At 40.2% G+C, this 16,351-nt stretch overlaps 1 protein-coding gene across 3 annotated transcripts in view; it reads left to right on the top strand.

Annotated features, from left to right (window-relative positions):
* Positions 1 to 16,351, top strand: part of ctdp1 (CTD (carboxy-terminal domain, RNA polymerase II, polypeptide A) phosphatase, subunit 1) — a 107,558-nt gene that overhangs the window by 20,110 nt on the left and 71,097 nt on the right. For all 3 annotated transcript variants that reach the window (XM_088090299.1, XM_042506262.2, XM_088090300.1), the window contains 6 exons: positions 3 to 96; positions 692 to 820; positions 1,467 to 1,617; positions 3,743 to 3,833; positions 5,203 to 5,369; positions 11,311 to 12,363. In XM_088090299.1, the coding sequence (XP_087946425.1) occupies positions 3 to 96; positions 692 to 820; positions 1,467 to 1,617; positions 3,743 to 3,833; positions 5,203 to 5,369; positions 11,311 to 12,363 (1,685 nt within the window). The remainder of the gene's footprint in view (positions 1 to 2; positions 97 to 691; positions 821 to 1,466; positions 1,618 to 3,742; positions 3,834 to 5,202; positions 5,370 to 11,310; positions 12,364 to 16,351) is intronic.

Genomic DNA, 16,351 nt, shown 5'->3' with positions numbered 1-16,351 from the left:
AGGCTGCAGAGCACGAATGGGAACCAGCAAACTCCCATCTCCACAGCAACCGTCTCCATGGTGCACAGTGTCCCTGAGCTGATGGTCAGCTCAGAGGTGAGTCATATGATGGAGATGCATGCAGGACTGGGCTAGTAGGGCAGAGATGTTTCACATTTGTGCCTTTACAAGATCTGTGTGTGTGTGTGTGTGTGTGTGTGTGTGTGTGTGTGTGTGTGTGTGTGTGTGTGTGCGCATTGCTATTGGAAGGCCCTAGTCCTTGTAACATCTATTTTAGCAAAAAACAATCCCAATATTGGAAATTTATCGCAAACAACTAAAATGTAAAGCCCTGTATTATCCCATCCCTATTTAAAACTCATAACTCTCAGCTGAAACATCTGATAATAACATAACACCAAATGACAATGTTTGTTTACAATAATTTCCAGGTTGAAAACCCCTTGCATCAGAACATAAAACAAATTGGTACTGAGCGCACACTGCCTCAGATGGTAGAATTTTAGCCACCTAAAAAAAAACTCAGTATCAGCTTAAGTGTACTATAAATTTAGAATGTTTTATGAATTTATGAAAAATATCATTATATATTAATATTTATGAATAAAAAAAAGGCAGTGAGGTCATTCAAAAACATAAATTGATGGACTTTTTATATTATTCCATTAATTATCTTTTCTAACTCCAACAGCAAGCAGAGCAGCTGGGCAGAGAAGACCAGCAGAGACTCCACCGGAACAAAAAACTGGTCCTGATGGTGGATCTGGACCAGACTCTGATCCACACCACTGAACAGCACTGCCAGCGCATGTCCAACAAGGTACTCTTCCAGCATATTACTATTCTGTGCTGTCATCACCAGGATTGACTGAAAGGACGGTCTCGGTGTCTCTAACCAAAGTTTCATTCTCAACCACTAAATGCAATTAGTTTGTGTTTGTTTGTTTTCTTTGTCAATGCCTCCATCTTTATTTACATTAATATCAGTCAAAAAAGGCACATCATGGTTGGGTTTATATCATTCACATAAACTAAACCGAGTGAGGGCAGCAATCAAACAAATTCAAATCTGTAGACAGTCTCAAATAATTAGATAAATAAAGAGTAAATCATTCGATAGAAAAAAATAAAGAAAAATAACTTGGAAAACACAAGTGGTCAGTCAGGAATTTACATATATTAATGTAGATGTAGAGTTTTTGCATTTTGCAAGGTTTCAGCGATCTTTTAAAATGTCATTTAGAAAAAAGTATATGAGAAAAGAAAACAACATTTATGAATAAAACCCTACTTCACCCAGCAGCACTCAAAACACAGTGGCAGGCCCAAGGGGAAGAATTAGGATTTGGGCCTTTACTTACCACAAGAAACGCTGACAGCTTTCAGCCTTTCTTTATTGTTCTAGAGGAGATGTTGAGACCTAAACTTGCGTTTTGAACTGACTGAACTCTTATTATTTCCTTCAGGGTATTTTCCACTTCCAGCTGGGGCGAGGGGAGCCGATGCTCCACACACGGCTGCGGCCACACTGCAAGGCTTTCCTGGAGAAAATCGCCAAACTCTATGAGTTACATGTCTTCACATTCGGGAGCCGCCTTTATGCACACACCATTGCAGGTAATGCACTCGTTTTCACTTTTCCCACATTATGATTTCTGACATTAATTCACAGTGATGTCAGAGTGTACGGTGGTGTAGTGTGGAGCTTCAATCGGGCCCAAAAAATAAGGCTGCACAGTTTCTGTCCAAGCCCGACCCACGGCAGCAGTTTTGGGCCCGAGCCCATTTAAAAACAGGAATTTGTACTGTAAAAACAGGCCTATAGTACATTATATTTTATATATTATAAAATAAATATTTTGTAATGTTAAAACATGTATTACAAGTTAAGGACTGGCGTGTTTCCTTGTTTTCTTCCTGTCATCTCGTGCATGACAGGTTTAGCAAAACAGGCTCCGTCTCTCAGTGCTTCCAGTATGCACGGCGATGGTGATGCAGCACACAGATGTTGATCACCACTCTCTGCTGCATGTCATGCACTTCTCTGCCATTGCTGGGGAGAGAGAGCGCAGAAACTGCCAACCAATTCAGCTTGCCGCCCCCCTTTCTCTTTCTGTCATTTTCCATCCCTGTCTTGCCTTCTCTCTCTCTCTCTGTCCTCCTGTTCGCCACATGTTCTTCCACTTTCACTCTCTCTAACCCTCTTTCTCTCCCTTTCCATCCTGATTTAGTCCATTATATCTCCTACCAAAGTACCATTTAAGCAAGAGGCAGTTCACAAAACATTTTGAAAAAAATTTGATAAATAAACATTAATTTGGCAAGAACCCTACTTGATTCCATCTTGAGTGAATAGTGAGAAATTACCGCCTGGCCTGGCCCGACCTGCCGGGTTCACTGGGATGAAATTTGTCACAATGGGGTTTGGGCAGAGAGTCAAAGCTCTAGTGTTGTCGTCAGCACTTTCACCTTATAGCAAGAGGGTCACAGGTTTGAACCTCAGTTGGGGTGACGTCCTGACCTTTGAAATATAACAACACTTGTTATGTCATTAGTGGCCAGGTTGTAACAGCTGAAATTGCATTAGTTAACTAAAAGTAATGGATAACAGTTGGAATAGTTAGCGAAAAGTAATGCACAAGTGGTTTTTTGTAGCATTAGCTAGCTAGAAGACAGCCTCAAATGAGATTTAAGTAGCATATTAACAGTTGAAATCGCCTTTACTTCTGTGCAGTTTGCATGTTCTCCCTGTGTCAGCGCGGGTTTTCTGCAGGTTCTCCGTCTTCCTCCCGCAGTCCAAAGACATGCAGGTTAATTGGTGTCTCTAAATTGGCCATAGGTGTGAATCTGAGCGTGAATGGTTATCAGTCTTGCTATAGTCTGGTGACCTGTCCAAGGTGTACCCAAGATTGAAAAAGCTTTGTCAGTCACATAGTGACAGAAAATTGCCTTTGGTTTGGGGGTTCAAACAACATGAAAAAACAAAAGCTTTCGCACCTGTGAGACTCACATAAAATCACATAATAGTTCCATAGATAATAAAATATATAGGCTCAAGCCTCCCTGCAACTGTTAAGAGGGTTTACAGCTAATGAATGAATGAAAAATGTTTAAGCATGCAAAGACAGTTTGGAGAATTACTGCTTTTCTTCTTGTGCTTCCTGCTTGTGTCCATAAGAGGGAGATGTCTGCTCATGTTTGGAATTCCAGCTCTATGTTGTGCACCTGATGCCTCTTTGCAAGGGGGTGGGGGGCACTGTTTTGCATTAACACTTTAGCTGTTTACCTGCCACATTTTCAGGTGCACTGGGCAAACCTTCCATTTCCACCCTAGTTCTAGTGTTTTTGGCTGAAAGCTTGCTGATGTTGCTTTCCTTCTGGAAGAAAATATTTCACTTTAAGATGCATTATATTGAAGTGTAGGCAGCGTATTTATGTGCTGTCTTTTTGGTATTCTGGGTGCAATTTTTCATCATATTGTATTAAATGGAGGCAGCCTCGGTCCAAGTACTGTTCTGCCTCCACATGATGAATGTTTAATGCTTTTAGAATTGGATTTCACTACGACTGGCCCTGACGCAGGGAGGTCGGCATGTTTCAGAGCCGTGCTCCAGCTATTGACAGCTTCTGTGTGGTTGAAGGAGAATCTGACCTGGCTGTCTTACTCATTCAGGAATTGAATTGGTATTCAAATATGTCCTTCTTTTTTTATTCATATCACCCATCACTCTTTCTTTTTCAGGCTTTCTGGATCCTGAAAAGAAGCTTTTCTCTCATCGGATCCTTTCCAGAGACGAATGCATCGACCCTTTCTCCAAGACGGGGAATCTTAGGTGGGTACATGAATGTGTAGTTTGCAATCCCCATGCAGCTGTCAGCTCTCTGGACATTATTTAACCCAGTTTTGTTTTAAAGAAAAAATCTTTGTGTAGATAAAACTTAGTGTACGTCTCATAGGTCTGGGACGATTACTTACCACTCGCTTTGATACGATCACAGTGCTTGAGTGCAGATTACATTTGTATTGCGATTTCATATTGCAGTTTTTTTTTTTTTTTACCTTTTTAACACAAGATTGTGAGAAAAAGTTAAATCACACACCTCTGGAGACTGTATACCATAAGGCATATTTCCAAAAACAATGCACCTTACATGTCAGTCTTTTTGACTTTTATTTCAGCACCAACGTAAACTGCAAATAGTGGTAAATAAACCAATAATTGATTTGATGGTGTCATTGATGGTGTCATTTTTAACAATTTACGCATAGAGTGAGAAGTAAAGAATAGGCTGTTCTGCACACTGTTTATTCCTGTAGTCTCTCACTAGCCTTTTTTAAATTGCCTGTTCAAGGTGGATGTCACATGCCACCCTGCCGTTCTGTATATAACACCAATCAGGGAAAGAGGGAACAAAGCGGTCTTGCCTCTGAGCTGGGAACGGAGGTAGTAACAGCGCTGTAATGTGGTTTGTGTAAAACGTGAAGCCTGAATGTCCGCAAACTGGAAAAAACTATGAGAATCGGAAGTTCCTTACCCTCTGAGCAGAGGGCGAGATCAGGTATCATAACAGAGACAAAATATTTGAATTATGTCGATTCAGGCGTTAACCCTATGAGGTCTAAGCATATTAGCTTGATTTCTTCCAAAAACATGGGGAGTGGGCAATAACCAACTTAAGAAAGCTGATGTCAGTCCAGGTTTAGGCTTGAGGATTGATTTTAAAAAACAGCGGGGAAAAATTGCTGTGATAAGTGAATCAGTTTTTGTTTTCCACCCCTAATGTCTTGTTTAGGTTTTCTACAAGGTATAACTGGGACAGCTGATGGATGATCCAGCAGCAGTAAATTCATCCAAATCATTTTTTAAGCATCTAACTGTGTGTATCATGTACAATTTGTCTATATTGTCAGTGACTGTAGACGAGCACAAAGAGTAGAGATGTATTATTCTCTCTCAGTGTCACCAGTGAATTGCTGCTGACGACGTCTCCTAGCAAGTAAAAAAAAAAAAGAGTTGAACTCTTGGTGTAAACTTGTGATCTAAGCTTTGCTGTTCTGATCTATAGCAAAACACATTGTCTTGTCACTGCAACAGTACATCAACCGAAGAGATAAATAACAGCCTCACAGTGTTTATCTGCAAAAGTTTCTGTCAGAAAGCTCAGCAGTTTTGCTAGCGTCTTGTGATTTTTATCTGACAGGAATCTTTTCCCTTGTGGTGATTCCATGGTTTCCATCATTGACGACCGAGAGGATGTGTGGAAATTTGCACCAAACCTCATCACTGTGAAGAAATACATCTACTTCCAGGGCACGGGGGACATCAATGCACCCCCTGGATCACGGGAAGCTCAGATGGCAAAGAAAGGTACGATGACCACACATTTTTAATAAAGAGACACATTTGTAGAGAGAGTGTGTAACAAAAAAGTTGCTGACGGTTTATGCAACACTGAGGGTCAAAGTGACCAGAACGCACTGTCCAATGAGTAGTTTCCAGTACTGTGCACATTCCCCTGTGAGAGGCATTTTTAGCTGAAGTTAACAAACAAGTCAGTCCAGTGGCTTCACTGATCTCAGGCTGCTCTTATAGGGTCATAACACTCATGCAGAATGTTACACAACCGAGTACTTAGTTGGAAGAAGACACAGGGTTTACTGCACTGTATCTCATTGACACTCTGTTCTGGCACCAAGTAGATTGCAATAGGAGGACAAATTCCAGTGTTTCCCAAAGAACTAAAATGTGTGTTTGGTGGCAGTGTGTCCATGAACACAGAGCAGGTGGAACTCGTCATGAGTTCTCTTTTTGTTTTTTGAGAATTTTGAATCATGGGGTGAATAATCTGTAGATCCGATCAGAGCTGATCAAATTGATGGATGTGAGGAGCAGCTTCTGCAGACATTTAGACCCAGTGCAATGAAGAGTTAATTTAATTTTTACTGTGCCTGACGTTCTGCTGCTCCGTCTGTGCCCAGAGTACGCTCTGCACTCTGAGAGTGTTTTGCAATTGTTAACCGATCCATATATATATTCCAATAGCCTAATGAACCGTCCAGCTCCAAAAACTGAAAATCAACACATGGTGGCAGATGTTTTTACTGTGGTGGGTTGCCACATCTAAATAAGTGTTTGGGAAACTGAATTTTGGGCAAGCTGTTTAAAAATCCATCGCAATGTATGTGGAATTAATTGGTGATTAATCAGGACATTGCTTACTGTCTCAGTGCTGTTTTAAACATTTTTAACATCATTGTTGGATATAGTATTTATTAGAAAATATGAAATTATGATGGAAAATCTCCACTGTGTTTTGAGTACATTTACCAGTTGCAGTTTCCTTGTTAATGGTACCTTCTATAATGAGTCAATATTAAATATATGTATAATGCCAGACATATGATTTCCTTTCTATTTTTAATGCACAAAATTTTGGACAAAATTTACCAAATATGTACATTTTTATGGACAAATACTTACACTTTTTTTTAAACTGATGTACTATGTGACAGTTCAATGCATGTGGCCTTTTTTCTTCACATGTGGGAGGTTGGGCAGGGTTTACACCTTATGTAGAATGAACACTGACATCCAAACAAGTACCCATGCACATCCCCATTATGAATACTGACTTAATGAGATGCAAGTCTCAAAGAGGCCCCCCTGTGTTTTTTCTGCTTGCAGTTTATTTTTGCATTTATTGAGGCGTTATCTGCATTGACTGCTGTTCACAAATCACACAAATTCCCTGCTGTGTATGTGTCTTCAACTTAATAACAGTACTCGCCACAGGAAGCAGGGAAGTAAAATCAGGGAATCAATGAATACAAACACTTTTGATTTCCTCCCATGGAGACGACATGAAAAGTATTTTGGTTCAGTGAATTTCTGCTGAAGTCAGCCTGGGAAAGACATGTTAGCCCTGTCCACTTCGCTCCCCTGGAGCCGCTGCTGAAAGACAGCTGAGATGTTTCCAGAAGAAGTCAGTGTGGATTAGACAAGACACATGTGTACCACTCACGTCTTGCTTCCAGTGGCGATTTCCTGTTAGCCTCCACAACATCCATTGCAGTCATAGAACATACAACTTTTTAGGAATTGTTTCTTAAATAATAAGGCAATGTTTAGACGAGAATGGCCCTAGTAAAAACGGAAAAGTCTTTCCTTTGCATTCTTAAAAAATCTGTGTTCATATGATAACATTGTGAGAATGATCCTTGTGTACACAGATCCGCAAAAACAACCAAAACGCTTTAGAATGCATGCCATGCCAGTAGTTGGAGGTATAACATTGTAATAACATACTCATGTAATAACATACATACTTGCTCATGCACAAAGTGCGGTCGCGACGTCACTGTTCTCACAGGATCTGCACATCCTGTTTGATGACTTGTGAAACTGCTTTGTTACTTGACACAGTTCTGTTGTACAAATACAGGACACCAAACAAACTGTATTTCAATGGTCAAAAAAAACTTATTACAGTTTTCTTTTCACATCTGTTTAGAGTTTTGAACAGTCATAATAAGAAAAGTCAGAAAAGTAATCTTATTTAAACACTGTTGAAGTGGCACTATATTAGTCAGTTGATAACTCCATTAGGCTCCCTTGTCATATCATTTATCAAAGGGAGTCACACAGGCTGGACCCAGACAGTAAATAGTCATCAACACTGTATTTATGAGCAGCCCACATCCTGAGTTTACACGATGAGCCAACACACCTCCATCCTCCAACATCACAATGAATCAAACGCACCTGTCAATGAGCAAGGATAGAGCATCCACTTTCACCTCTGTGTGCTGAACTCAAAAAGGGAATCCTATCATAGAGAACATGTAATTCTCTTTATTATGGCAGCAGGAAACAAGTCGCTTGGAGCCGGTCAGTGTGTCTCCTTGGGGGCTATGGTATGACCCTCTCATTTACACCCACTCTCAGGCTGTCACATCAATTAGTGATAATTCCTGGTTGTACCGATCACATGTTATAACAGCTGCCAGGCTCAGCAATGGCCCTTATATTATAAATGAGTTTCAAAAAGGAATAGAGAATTTGTTATGTGGTTAACACAAGCATCAATTTGCCCAAAGAAGATTTGGTCTGGTACAAATACAAACTCTTGGAATATGACTTTTTCCTTTTTTGCTACTTTCCAGATGAGATACTTTTAAGTAGACATGTTTGGGTAAACTCTATCATATGAATGACATACACATATTTACATAAAGGATTTGTTATTTTTTAATTATATTTTTATATTTTTCATGATTACGTTTCTCTGATGTTAGCATGTAGCTAAATGTATCAACAGAATTTCAGGTGTTTCCTCCTATTAAAAATGAAAATTGAAAGCTTCTAAACACAAATAGACATGTTTAATTAGGTAAATCATCTGAAACTGGGGAGTAATTAACAACATCAGCAGCCAGGATTACATGTTTCCCTGATGGTAGCATGTAGCTACATGATTGCATGCCCTTTCTGACATCGGAAATAAAAAGCAAAAGCGTCTAAACACAACCGAACATGTTTCAGCACGGATATCATGCAAAATCAGAGGGGAAACTCAAACAGCAAGAAAGATTACACGTTCCCCTGACGTTAGCATGTAGCTACATGTAGCAGTGTACTGGCAGCTGGTGAATGACTATGTTCAGTGGTACTTTCCCCCAATTAAAATTATTAATAATAGCTTCTAAACACTGCCAGACGTGTTTAAGCAGGAATATAATCCGAGATTTGTGAGAGATATACAACACTGGCAATAAAGATTACGCATTAGCATGTAACTACATGCACCAGTGTACTAGCAAGTGGAAAATGACTGTGTATAACAGCACTTTCTCCCATGAGAAATTAACCATAAAAGCCTCTAAACAAAACTGTTCATGCTTCAGCAGGAATATGATCTAAAAGATGGGAGGAAATGAAAACATTCACCTCAAGTACTACGTGTTTCCCCTGACTTTAGCATGTAGCTTCATACAGCAGTGGAGGCACTTGTAGCAGTGTGCTAGGAGCAGATTATCAGATGTCTTGAAATTAGAAAAAACCTTTGGAAACAGCGTATTCAGTACAGTCTTAAGTCTAACTTTTGCATATGTTTACCTCATTATTTAGCAATTTGGCCATGTTTAGTATGAACACACTTCATTATAAGCATAATAGGTCCCCTTTAAGCACATTTAAAAAACATGTATGTGCTATACTTTTGATTACAAAGGAAACATATTTGGCCTGTGATAATCTTTAATTTAGACCATCTGAATCATTATGCGATGTGGAATATTACACCACACACTGTATCAATAATTACATTGAGTCACTGTCCTGTAGATTGTCAGCCAGTTGATGCTGAAAACAATGTAAGCCTAAAAAAGGGCTCTTTCTTTTTGAGGATGTATCACAGTGATGAAAAGTTTTGCCAACAGTCTAATTTGCTGCATCAGTCTTCTGCAGGCCTGTGTCCATTGGCCCGCAACCTCTTGCGTGTCCTGCCTCCTCACATTATTTAGCTGCCCTCTCCTGTCCTTGTAGTCTGTGGTTCCACAGGATACAGCGCACTACATTTAAAATCACTGATGGATATGTATGCAGATTTTATACTACATATTTCTGTCTCATTCACATCTGTCAGGATAGTTTGCCTCTAAAAGCCATCATTCTTACTCGTCAAGTTTGACTTTCTTGATATCAGTACCACCGTCTTGTGTACTACTCTGTGTTGTTGACGGGTTATCACTTGAGAATTTTATTTCACGCTCAAATAGTGTGACTTGCACTGGAGTGACTCAGTGTGCCCAGAGGACTCTGCTTTGCCTACAGAGAAAGATTCTACACCGAGAGGTGCCTGCCAGCACAGGCAGCCTGAGCAAATCTTCCTGAGCTCAAATCTGGGTTATACCCTGGGTAAAATATGCTGGTGTGAAATGTTAGGAAGGTTATGACTAAGAGGTTTATAATCACAGGTTCACAGACCTTCCAAAACACATTCATGCTGGAGTGTATGGTGAGAAGAGGCTATAACTTTCACTGTTCGTGAGGTTATTTTGTGCCAAGTAGTGCATGAAATCTAAACTAAGCTGCGTTGCACACATCATGACAGATCATTGAAAAGATCCTTTTTAGTTGGAAGTTTTTAACCTGGAGATATGGGTCCTTTGGTAGTTTTTCAAAATGTGTTTTATATTATTACTGTTGATGATAGGCTGTGAAGATTGAGTTTGTAAGTATGGTGCCTCAAAACTTGAACAAAATATAGTAAAAGGTTATCAGAGTCAAAAATATAACTATTTCAGTGTGGATGTACTGTGTTTACTTACAGAAGCAAGATAGTTGATTCGCAATAACATGACACCAATTGAATTGCAGTAGTAGGACCAATACCAGTGTTTCCCAAAGAACTGCAATGTGTGTTTGGTGGCGGTGTGTCCATAAACACAGAGCAGGTGGAACCTGTCATGAGTTATTTTTTAGTTGTTGTGCTAGCTAACAGGCACAAGCCATGGATGTATAAAGAGAACTCGATACAGTGTTGGGTGCGTCCTGTTCACCCCTTGCTCAGTCCCTTGCTCAGTTGCACATGAAGCCAACAAAGTTTGACTTCCAGAGTTTAAAATTTGATGGTTCGGGCCCATAGAGCAAGCGCACCAAAGACTTAAGATAGTGGAGTGGCTAATGTCCACTTTAGCCCTCCACAAACTTAAATAACGTAATCGTGCAGTTCTTTTAGGACATTATCCAACCGGATTGCTTAAACCCCGATAATGAAACAAGTCATTTTTTGGGGGTTATGATTCTCAAAAAAATGTATCCTCTGGTTTACAGATATCTTTTTCACAATGTCTAGTTACAAAGACTAGTTTTGCCCCCATTGACATCACATGACAAACCTGGAAGTTGTAATTCCATGGTTTGGCAAGTATGTTTAAAGAAAAAGGTATAATTTATGCTATTTGAAATGCAAAACTTTGAACCTCGATGTCTCATAACCTTTCAGAATGCAGATAGAGCCATATAAATTCAAAGGTGGCAATTTATTGGTAATGAGTTGTAGTAGTTGTAGTTGAATGGTTTCTAAAATTATTTAACAAAGTTATTTTATTTATTTATGTTTTCCACAATTTGTTGATTTGATTATTTATGCTATAGCCATTTATCTAATATTGAACACCTTGGAGCTCCATGGTTGTCAATTTGAGTAAATCTGATGTAAATAGGTCTGACACTCGAATCCTATAGTGTGTGGCTTTTCGTGCTGTTACCTCATCTATTGATTCTGACACGTGTCTTATTCCACCAGGAGGCCCGTCAAGTCGACCAGCAGAAACCACAGAACCGGGGACACTTGGTGCCGATGAGCAAAATAATGGCCCCAGGAAAAGGGCGAAAGATCACAACATTTCTGGAAAGGACGAGTCCACAGCATCTCAGTCTTCTCAGGGAGTCCCAACAAATGAACGGACACATCCCACAGGGGTTGTAGAGGATGAATCAGGACAAAGTAAAGAGTCAGAGACTGGGGTGGAGTCTGGGGCAGGGTCGGGGGAAACTCAGGTGGATGATGGAACAAATATTAAAGGAGATGATAGTAACAGGACACTGGTGACACGAGAGGCGCTGGACAGTGCAAACTCCTCAGCACCGAGCCATGGGTCTAATAACTTGGACTTTGAGCTTTCCAGTGATAGTGACAGTGACTCCATTACAGAAAAGCCTCCCTCATCAGAGAGTGATAGTGAAGGCAAATCTTGCCAGGCAAAGCAATCAGGGCAGGAAAGAATCACACGAGAGCCTGGTGATGGGGATGAGCCAACAGAAGGGGACAGTAAAGGTCGGAGTGAAGGCGAAACTAGCTCTGACTCAGCAGAACATTCAGGAGTTCTTCTACCAGTCCCGGAGCTGGGCAATGGCTGCTCAGATAGAAGAGAGCCAGAAACAGAGTCGCAGAATAGTGAACAATCTGGGGTCACCATGGGGGAGGAGCTGCTGGACCAGAGTATGGAAGATGAGGAGGAGGATGATGACGAAGCTGATATTGACCAGGACGATCACCTGATCTACCTTGAAGAGGTTCTGGAGAGGATCCATGCCGAGTACTATGCACGATATGAGGCCTACCTGAGGAAAGAGGTCTCGGAAATGCCGGACATCCGCAAGATTGTCCCGGAGCTGAAAAGCAAGACACTGGAAGGCACGATGATAGTGTTCAGCGGCCTGTACCCAACCAACTACCCCATGGAGAGGACCCGTGAGTACTACCATGCCAAAGCACTTGGAGCCAAGATTGGCAAGAATCTGATTCTTAACTCTCAAGATCCCATTCGGACCACGCATCTTATTGCAGCAAGAGCTGGTAAGTACAAATGTATGTATGCTGTTGAACAAGCATACTGTGGTTAGGCTTGGGTGGTATCATGGTATAACATTAAACCAGGGTATTTCGAAATTCCAAAGTTGTGACTACAGGAGTTACTCTTACTATTGAAATCATTGTCTGTAGTGCATAGTATGCACCACAGGGTCTCAGTCTCCAGTTTCTGCTGGTGGATACTTGCATATACAGTATACCCTGGTGAAATTTCAGGAAGATATTAAGGTATGAAAAATGATGTATTGTTCAAGCGTAACTTCAGTAGCTTTAGCAATGTCAAATATGTCAATGTCATTTGATCATTATCAACTCCATGGTGTTATTCAAACACAGTACTTTAAATGTATTTTGAACACGGTACTTTTGACAGCCTGACTGATACTGGATTTTGAGGACCAGATACGGTTGGGTGATATTGAACTTCCCCCACTGAAAATATTGCTTGAAGAAAAACAACTGCATACAAAATTATTGTCCAAGAAAAAGCTGAAGAGAGAGGTGCATAAAGACACATCTGCTAGAGTTGGGGTTACCTGGGTAGTTAGTCTTTCCCACAAAATTGAATCTATGTGTGGCAGTTGCTGACAAAGAGGAGAGGTTTCAGGAAACTTCCAGTTATTTTAAATCTTGTGTGTGTGTGACCCTTTCCTTTGATTCTTTGTTCCCTCTCTAAATTCGGACGTTTTTACCGGACCATAAATGCAGCGCAGGTGGAACTCATGAGGTTTTTATTTCCTTCTGCAGCAGTTTGAAAAGTTTGAGTCATGGGGTGGATAATTGATCAGATAATGTGAACAGAGTTCATCAGATTAGATTGAAAGATGAGAGGAGCATCTGCCGTAAGTGTTCCACTGCTCCATCTGTGCCCAGAGTACGCACTGTGCTCCAACATTGTGGTGTAGTTAATAACAGAACAGTATATTCCAACAGTGATTCTAATGAACAGTCCATCTCCAAAAAAGTAAAATCAATACGTGGGGGCAGGCGATTTAAACGTGGCAGGCAGCCACAAGTAAATGAATGTGTGAAAAACCCTAAATAATGTCCAGCATCAGATGTAAGGGAACATTACTTTTTTAGTTATCTACAACAGTGTTGTAAAGCATCAAGAAAGCAGTAGAAAGCTAGAGAGAAAGACTGTATGTAGTGCAAAACTCATAACAGGCGTTGCATAATTGGATATCTTTATCACCCAGGTATAAAATGATTTTAAGATACTTTTTTCTGATCTGCAAATTCTAATTCATGTCCCCTTTACTTAATACAATTATTTACTTGTTTTTTGTTTTTATTTTAAATTTATACACTTAATGATTTGCTAATGAGGCTTGGATTCAAGAAGGGTCATGCTAGGCTTGTTTGAATGCTGGGCTTACTGACGTATTGGCAGATTTGTGTGTCTGAGCTCTTGTCCAAACTTGAGCAGGGATAATTGAAATTGAATGCACTGTCATTACAATTAATTTATCTCCATTTAGCTCCAGTGTGATGAGCTACAGTGAACATATGACAGAAAGCTTGTAAGGGTGTACCACTGCAGAGACCCTGGTCAAATTCTTTACACCTCTGAGGCAGCAGCAGTAAGAAATATTCAGATTGCATTCACTAATTACAGAATTTAAATGCACTGAATGGCTATTGCAGAAAAAAATCGGACCATAGTATTCTAATTATTATAACTAGATGTAAAGACGGATATGAACACATTTGTCGGGTTTAGCGTGTAAAGTGGAGAACATATTATTGTCAGTTATTTTGGAGCAACTAGTTGTAGATCTGGACTTCTCTGCTCCTTACGGCTCACATTGCACTGGTTGGCAAAATTTGATTCATGCAGCTTTAAATAGTAATGATTAAAATTGATTTCCGCATTTAGACAGCTCCCTCTCTGTAATTAGGTGAGCTTGATTGACAGAATCACGGATCACTGCATTCTGACAAGAGACAATCACGTTAATGCTGGAGGCTGTTTTTTTCCCAAATGAGTAAGGACTTCAATTAAAAGAGCTGGTGAAAAATGTATCCTATAAAAACTACTTTTTGCACTTGTAAGACCTAGATTATGTTGAGGCTGAAAGTAATGTACTGCCTCGATAGTCCCAACCCATTAGGTGTAAACCAAGCAGTGTGTGTTGATCAGGATGATTGCTTTTTAAGCCACCTTAAAGCACAATACTGTTGTCAGCTGTTACTGCTGACTGCAGTCGTACATTTTCTTGTAGTTCAAGATACAAACAATACAACAAAGGACTGAAAATGTCACACCAGCTTCAACCCTGCTCGGGAAATGTTATTCTTTTTGAAGAGCACCAAAAGTGGATTAATGCCTGTATTACCTAATGAAAACAAGCACAGGGTGTGGCACTGTTGGTTTGGAAGTCAGCTCCACTGTGAGCAGCACTTGGCAATCACTCATCTTGTACGTCACAAGGAGAGGAAAATCAGAAAAAGACGAAAACAGGGCAACATGAGCAGTGGGTCACGTAGCCTAAAAGAGCTGCTGAAAAGCCCATTGTGTTGTCAGAATAGTAGATGTGTCCCCTTGTCCATTTCACACAAATCCTAGGTTTATATGTTTTATTTACTACTTCCTTTTACATGATGTTTTTTAGTGAGTGGTTACAGATGTAGAAAGGCTTTTTGAATGCCTTGGACCTTGGTGAGACACTTTAGTGCAGAATTATCAAAGTTGGCAGCCAATAAGTAACAGTTTCTCTTATTTACATGTTATTTATAAAATGGAAGATGTACATTATTATTTAATTGGGAGGCTGTAACCCAGAAGCCACACAGAAATCACACCTCTTGCAACCCCAATCCCCATCTCTCAAACAACCTCCTCTTGCCCTGCATGATTCTCAACACAAACTGAGATGGACACACAAAAAGAAAACCATTTTGTTTGTAATACACAGCCTAATTATAGAAAGGATATCCTTCACTTTTTTGCTGATGAAGCATTTTTGGGGTAATTTTCTAGCACTAATGGCTGTTTGGATGGCAACACCAGTCTGTTTGTCTAACACATAGACCATATAAATAATGGATGTAGCCATTGTGACGTCACCCACTGGTTTATGGACTCCCTTTCTTGAGCTTCAAGTTTGCCATTTTGGCTGTTCCAATCTTGTTTTTTCTTTTCTTTGACCAGAGAGTGGAGCTAACCCTAATGCCAGCTGCTTTCTTGGTTAGCACAGTCCATTTACAGCTATGGTTTCTTGTTATAATGCTAATGATAAATTTTGCTAGCAAAAAAAATGCTGTGAGGATTGACTCACTTTTGGAGCCATCCCCATATGGTCACTCAGGCAACTGCAGCTTTCAGCAAAATAACTGCACGAATAAAATACCCCCAGTGTTTAAAGGCCTAATTCTGTTGTTGCCAGGGAAAGCTCTTTGTATTTCTCAGTGCATAGTTGTGGCGCTGGCCGACTGTGCCACGTTTCCCGTGCAGGTGCGTTGGACATGCCGCAGAGTAAATAAATCAGGACCTAAATTATTTTACATTTGATTTGTTTTTGTTGTGTTTTTTTCTGTTTAGCACCAGTTCTTGTTTATTTTTCCGAATGCTTTATCAGTGTCCATGTTTCTTCAGTCTTCTTTGGATACTTTGTATTTGGACTTTTTAAAATTATGATTAAAAAGAGGGGAAAGGGCAGCAAATTACAATATGCCAAAATGACACATGAAGCTTCTGTCATTTGACTTTGCATGGTCCAATCTGTGTCAAACGTCACATGCTGCATAAGTGTCACAGCCTGAAGACACCTACATGTCAATATTTGGTTATAGCTCCACTACCTACAACAGGAAACAGGCATCTCCAGCCTGGCACGACATGGAGGAAACACTACTTCACTGCTGCGTGCAGTGGTCGCCTTTCTCAGAAAGACACAATATTATTTTTAAGCCATATCACCTAGCCCTACACTAAATCACCCCCCCCAAACTGTCTTAGTCACTCTTGTTA

This window comes from Plectropomus leopardus, chromosome 17 (assembly GCF_026936395.1).
Source record: "Plectropomus leopardus strain MGB_pleo_1.0 chromosome 17, ASM2693639v1, whole genome shotgun sequence".
NCBI classification, from domain to species: domain Eukaryota; kingdom Metazoa; phylum Chordata; class Actinopteri; order Perciformes; family Serranidae; genus Plectropomus; species Plectropomus leopardus.
This window is presented reverse-complemented; position numbering and strand designations above follow the sequence as displayed.